The sequence below is a fragment of the Terrapene carolina genome, unplaced genomic scaffold (assembly GCF_002925995.2).
Source record: "Terrapene carolina triunguis isolate 2854851 unplaced genomic scaffold, T_m_triunguis-2.0 Scaffold511, whole genome shotgun sequence".
Taxonomy (NCBI): Eukaryota; Metazoa; Chordata; order Testudines; family Emydidae; genus Terrapene; species Terrapene triunguis.
Genome location: NW_020664862.1, coordinates 1,200,849 through 1,208,069, shown reverse-complemented (window position 1 = coordinate 1,208,069; position 7,221 = coordinate 1,200,849). Strand labels below are relative to the sequence as shown.

The window sequence follows — 7,221 nt, the reverse complement described above, 5'->3', positions numbered from 1 at the left end:
ATGTCAACTGTCAATGACACCAACTTCAACTCTGCAGTGTTCCTTCTCACCGGCATACCTGGGAAGGAAGACGCCTATCTCTGGATTTCTATCCTCTTCTGCTTAATTTATGCTATTTTGATAGCAGGAAATTCAGTCATTCTGATCATTACAAAAATAAATCCAAGCCTGCATGAGCCCATGTACATTTTCCTTTCCATGTTGGCCATCACAGACCTTGGCATATCGATAGCCACCGTACCGACGATACTGGGCATATACTTGTTCAACTCTAGGGAGATCAGCCTCGATGCCTGTTTTGCCCAGCTGTTCTTCATCCACTCGCTTCAATTAATTGAATCCTCCGTGCTCTTGTTGATGGCCTTTGACCGCTTTGTCGCGATCTGTAACCCACTGAGATATGCTTCCATCTTAACCCTGCCGAGAATAGCCAAGATGGGATTGGTGTGTGTGCTAAGGGGGGTGGCCATAATAGTTCCACTCCCCCTTCTCCTGAAACGGTACCAATACTGTCGAGCCAATGTCCTCTCCCATTCCTACTGCCTGCACCAGGAGGTCATGAAGATGGCTTGTTCGGATATCACAGTCAACAGCATCTATGGCTTGTCTGCTTCACTCTTAACGTTGGGGTTGGATTCGCTGCTCATCTTCTTCTCTTATGTGATGATCTTCAAAACAGTGTTGAGTGTCGCATCAAAGGTGGAGAGTCTCACAGCCCTGAAAACCTGTATTTCCCACCTCTGCATCGTCCTGCTCTTCTACATACCAGAGATCAGCTTGTCTGTGATACACAGATTTGGGAAGGGCTCTTCTCACTTGCTTCAGTTTGTCCTGGGCTATATCAACCTGCTGGTCCCACCCCTGATGAACCCAATTGTGTACAGCATGAAAAGCAAACACCTTCGTACAAGGATAATCAGGTTGTTCATCAAGTGAAGGGTCAGTCCATCGACCAGCTCCAGTGCCTGCGACACGGGAGATGAAAAAATGCTCCACCTATTCCATCCTGGACCCTTACATCCAAGACCAGATGAGCTATTAATCTCCATTCAATGGAGAAAGCTTCTGACAGGATCTAAGGCTTGGAGCAATGGAATAGGAGCTGTCCTCACCAGCTGGTGAGTGAGGACAGGGCACTTGGAGAAGGAGACCATGGGAGGCAACAGCATTCATATAGTGACTGTGTTCATGGAGATCCAGGGCATCAGCCAGTTCTTGGCCCTTAAATACCCATATCGGTGGCTGCTTTGACCTCAGAAAATCTGGCAATACAGTCAATAAAGAGAAGGGATGTGAATGTTGTTCCCATTACACCTGACCTGCCACTGGGCTGTCTCTGGTAAAACATCCACGGGCCATGAAAAAAGCTGCAGAGCTGTTCTGCAGTCACAGTCCTGACCCTTCCTGAGTACTCTGGGTGCTGCGTGATCCATGAACACTGCACCAGCTGTGGATGGGGCTATTCAAGGGGCACGGACACCCACCCTTCCCCTATGCCCTCAGCCACGTAATTTTGACTGTGTGCTGTCAGAAACATGATTAACGCAGGGTCCCAGGAGAAGCCATTCAGGCAGCCCCCCTTCCCCCATTGATGGTTCGGCACACAGCACACCTACTGAGGCAGGGCAGAGCTGTGTGTGTGAGTGAGGGTCTGACACACAGGAGTCCTGGAAAGAGACTCAGGCCCAGACTCCCTCCCTGTCTGCTCCATTTCTGCTTCCCCAGCAACTCAAAGTGGTGGAAACTGGCCTCAGCTCCCCCATAGAGTCACGGCGGTCTCCTGTCCCAGCCCAGCCCATTCAGTGTAGGGAGATCACCTTTTCCAAAGGCAAAAGCAGAAGATATGCAGGAGCCACGTCCCCGCATTGACCCAGCCCCTGCTCCTCTTCTTCCCCCTCTGCCCCATCCCTTCTCCCAAGCCTCACCCCTGCTCCTCCTCTTTACCAGAAGCTCTGAACCCTCTCCAGGCCCAACACCAAAGACCGGATGTCGTAAGAGCTGCCCAGGGAGCCAAAGGAACTGTATGGAGCCCCAGACACTCCTCTTGCCCTGTGCAAGTGGCTGTGGGCCCCAAGAGCAGCTCCCAGCTTGTGTCCCCTCACACCTGGACACCCCAGGACATACCCGCAGGGAAGTTGGAGAGATTGGGTCTCCCCACAGTGGACTGGGCTCCCTGGGTAGCTCTTACCAAGGCCCAGCTGTGGCCTGGCCTGGGGGCAGAGCCTCAGGGGAAGTGAAGGAGCAGGAGGAAGGGCCTAGTGGGTAGAGACGGTGTGGGGGGTGTGGCAAGCCTGAACCAATGCTAACCACAGCAAGCAGGGCAGTGGGGTTCCTGAGTAAAGGAGGAGCATGGGCCTGGAGGGTAGGAGAGTCTGCGTTTTGGAGAAGACTGAATTAATGTGACCTCTTTAAGTACCCCAGGCTGAGAGTAAGTCATTTCAAGGGTTTTAGAGAGAAGGACAGGGCCCCTACAGGGCTACTTCAGGCCCCAAAGGGGCGCTCTGGGGTGGCCTCTGTTCACAGGGACTTGGCCAGAGTGCGCTGTGCTCTTGGAAGCTGTTACCAATGGGCAGAGGTCAGCCCAGCCCCCGGGCTGTATTGTGTTAGGCTAAACCAACCGAGCTCTTTTATTCTCCTTGAAATACAGGTCCTCCATTGCCCTGACCATCCTAGGAGTAAGTGGCTCTTGCTGTTCCTGCTCTCTACCGTGCAGGAGAGACTCCAGCTGGATCTATCAACGCTCAGATAGCTGGACATCTGGTCCTGTGGTTTGTCATTGCTCCGTGACTCAACAGAGTTTGGTTTGATTCCCGTGCCACGTGTGACCATGGGCAAGCTATTGGCTGTCTCTGGGCCTCTGCACAGGTGGATAATAGCCCTACCCTGCCTCACAGTGATGGCAGAAGATAAATACATTTAAGGTGCTCAGATGCTCTGAAACCCTAAAATCAGGGCTGTGTCAGGGTTCCATAAAGCAAAGCCACTGACATTTGTGTATAAAAGGTTTTTTAACACAACTTCCTGTGACAGATGGCTTCTGGGAAGCCCTGTGACTCCAACACCTTGGTGTCTGTGGCAGATGTGGAGGTGCTCAGGGTGATAGTGAGGGGTAGGAGTGGATTTATGAGGGGAACGTTGGAGCATCACAGGAACGCCAGGAGTTTCAGACAGTCACCAGACTGCTGTTTGCCACCCATTGAGGCTGAATGGGTCTAACTGTCAAACAATGGAGCAACAGCCTGGGGCATCATCTTAGATGGTCTGGCTGGGAGAAAGCAGTCTGAGGGCAAAGGTCAGATTCGCACATTATCCCTGTAACACTGATATGGCTGAGCACTATGGTGACTGGACCCAGGCTCACACAGGTTTCAGCAAAGGCTGCTTCCACAAGAAAGGGGCAAACAGAGGGGAAGATGCTCTCAGAGACACAGGGAAACTAGGCTGGGTTCCAAGAGCTCCTTGTTGTCCCAAAAAATATAAGTTGGGCCAGTTCTGTTTCTCTGTCTCCAGAGCAAACCCCGTATAGCTTAGCTTTCAGTGCTTTGTGAGTTAGATGAGTGTAGACATGTGACAGCTGCCTGATATTTTAAAACCATTTTTTCTAATGCTTTGTGCTGTTTTCCAATAAGCCTGCTAGTGTTTAAGGAGTCTGGAGATGATTGTGTAGCTCTGGTCACAAGACTGAGGTGTCGCATTGGACCTGCTTGGTGATAAGCTTTTATCATGGAGGGGGTGTGGTTCCCAGCTCAAAGAGTGGGATAATTGTGAGATTTGCCCCAAGACAGAAAAGGACCTGGTTTAGAGGGTAAGGAGACCATATATCCTGGTTTTACTGTGACAATCCTGATTCTTCTTGTCCAGCATCTATCCTTGTTGAGTGCCTATCAGGATTCAGAGGAGCAACTTCTTCAAGTTGCATCCAAGACAACGATCCACTCAAGATAATGATTAGTAGACCTATAGAGTTTAAGGCCAGAAGGAGCCATTAGATCATCTAGTCCAGAGGTTCTCAAGCTGAGCGGCGGGTCCCCCGGTGGGATATGTGGAATGTATTCCAGGATTGGCATGAGAAGCTTTAGGAAAATAAATCTTACTGTGCACTGTTTTACCCATAGCCGTGAATAACTAGCCAAGCTGATTCCTCCAGCGAGATCTGGTCTTCAGTCGGCACTGTGCGTTTGTCTCTAGGTGGTACTGTGCATTTTGATGGATTTCTATTACGCTTGCACCACATTATACAAAGTCGTTGCCATTTGTAGGTGGATCTGTTTGGTATGATGCAGTGTGCACATTTCATCATAGAAAAAAATTTAATTGGAACAGAAACAATAAAGCAACAAAAAATAAATGATACATTTCTCAAATAAATTTCACTACAAATAATGATACATTTCTCAAACAGATGTATCAAAGAAGCCATTATTGTAAAAGAGGAAAAGAACAATGTTAATCTAATCTCCACTGGGCTTGCTATTCAAACTGTAAAAGCAATAAAACCAAAAAAAGCCACCTCCCATGCCAGAAGGCTGGAAAACCTGGTGGACTGAAAAATAAAATGGATGGGCTACAAACCCGCTAAATACAGGAAAGGTACAAATTTTGTTTACACTAGAAGGAGACGTGCCGCCATACATTAAATAATATTGAATACCCCAACCACCCAAAAAATATCATTAAAACAAGTCATAGAGAACGACACAAAAACGAGGAGGTTAGTGAAACAGAAATTAAAAGGTACAGTATCAAAAGTAAAATCTCTGCAAGCTGCATGGAAACTTTTTAAAGACACAATAATAGAGGTTCAACTTAAATTTATACCTCAATTTAAAAAATATAGCAAGAGAACGAAAAAAGAGACACCGTGGCTAAACAACAAAGTAAATGAAGCAGTGAGAGGCAAAAAAGCATCCTTGAAAAAGAGGAAGTTGAATTTCAGTGAGGAAAATAGAAAGGAGCATAAACTCTGTCAAATGAAGTGAAAAATGTAATTAGAAGTGACAAAGGCCAAAAAAAATAATTAAAGAACAGCTAGCCAAAGACTCAAAAAGTAATAGCATCGGAAGTAGAAAACCTACTAAACAACCAGTGAGACCACTGGATGATCGAGATGCTAAAGGAGCACTCAAGGACAATATGGCTATTGTGGAGAAACTAAATGAATTCTTTGCATTGGTCTTCATAGCTGAGAATGTGAGGGACCTTCCAAAGCCCGAGCCATTCTTTTTAGGTGACAAATCTGAGGAATTGTCCCAGATTGAGGTGTCATTAAAGGATGTCTTGGAACAAATTTATAAACTAAACAGTAATAAATCACCTGGACCAGATGGTATTCACCTAAGTGTCCTGAAGGAACTCAAATGTGAAATTGCAGAACTACTAACTGTAGTCTGTAGCCTATCATTTAAATCAACTTCTGTACCAAATGACTGGAGGATAGCTAACGTAACGCCAATTTTTTAAAAGGGCTCCAGAGGTGATCCAGGCAATTACGGGACGGTAAGCTTGAATTCAGTATCAGGCAAACTAGTTGAAAATATAGTAAAGAACAAAATTGTCAGACATATACATGAACATAATTTGTTGGGGAAGAGTCAACATGGTTTTTGTAAAAGGAAATCATGCCTTACCAATCCACTAGAATTCTTTGAAGGGGATCAACAAGCACGTGGACAACAGAGATCCAGTGGATAGAGGGTATTTACATTTTCAGAAAGTCTTTGACAAGGTCTGTCACCAAAGCTCTTAAGCAAAGTAACCTGCCAAGGAATAAGAGGGAAGGTTTTCTCATGGATTGGTAACTGGTTGAAAGTGTTAATACAGCCTCCCACCCCCCCTCCCAATTTGTTTGGCCAGGCCGCCTCTCAATCCCGCAGCGGATCCGAAGCCAGGAAAGAGGCCCAATAGATTGCATGACCTTATTTGGGCATAGTGCTTATCACAGGAAACTTATGAGGGATGTATCCGTAGTGTTACCACACAAAAAAGCCATTTCTGCAGTTTCTGCATTATGTTGCTCTTCCTAATAAGGGGAAGACAGTTGGGGCACTAAAAAAACCAATCAACGCATGCCAGATTTACTTCCAAAAAACTATATACTTAGTCGCCCCTGTATAGCAATTAGAGGTGTCCTGAAAAGGAACTAACGTCACTACCAGTCCAGGTCTGATCTACTTGGGCTTGACCCTCCCGCTCCCGAATCCAGCCCCGAGCGTGTGTCCTGTAGCCGGCTCGAATTCATTATGTATATGCTCTCCCATCTGGCTGTTATTTGCATGGCCATAAGTAATTAGTTAACTGTCATTGCTTTGTCTGTGGTTACTTTGTTTGTTACTCCCTACTGTGTTTAGATAGGAAAAGGTCTTTGACTGTTAATGTGCTTCCTTTCCCTTATCTTACTTGTTTAAATTTGGTTACATAGTACTTGTAAGTGTTTTAAATTTAGTTACTTAGTAATTGTAGTTGCTTAAAATTAGTTATATAGTATTGTAGTAAGCTAATAAGAATTCATAAAATTAACATTTTTTTATATATATATAATCACCATCATATAATACATTTAAGTTGTATCCATCTCTCCTCGTCCTGGGTCATTCAACTCAGTCCTTCACCGAGAACTCTCAAAGAACCACAAGCCCCTTTTTGGGCTGAACAGAAAGATAGGAAACAAAGAGTAGGAATAAATGGTCAGTTTTCAGAATGGAGAGGGGTAAATAGTGGTGTCGCCCAGGAGTCCATACTGGGCCAAGTCCTATTCAACATATTCATAAATGATCTGTAAAAAGGGGTAAACAGTGAGGTGGCAAAATTTGCAGATGGTACAAAAATATTCAAGGTAGGTAAGTCCCAGGCAGACTGTTAGGCAATGCAAAAGGATCTCTCAAAACTGGGTGACTGGGCAGCAAAATGGCAGATGAATTCAATGCTGATAAATGCAAAGTAATGCACATTGGAAAACACAATCTCAACTATACATATCAAATGATGGGGTCTAAATTAGCTTTTACCACTGAAGAAAGAGATCTTGGAGTCATTGTGGATAGTTCTCTGAAAACATCCACTCAATATGCAGTGGCAGTCAAAAAAGTGAACAAAATGTTGGGAATCATTAATTCAGGGATGGATAATAAGACCGAAAATATCATATTGCCTCTTTATAAATCCATGGTATGCCCACATCTTGAGTACTGCATGCAGATGTGGTTGCCCCATCTCAAAAAAGGT

General features: G+C 45.5%; 1 protein-coding gene across 1 annotated transcript; it reads left to right on the top strand.

Moving 5' to 3' along the window:
- On the top strand, positions 1-936 carry LOC112107344 (olfactory receptor 51G2-like). Its single transcript, XM_024201001.1, has one exon. The coding sequence runs from the start codon at positions 1-3 to the stop codon at positions 934-936; it is 936 nt and encodes a 311-aa protein (XP_024056769.1).
- Positions 937-7,221: the final 6,285 nt, after the last annotated feature.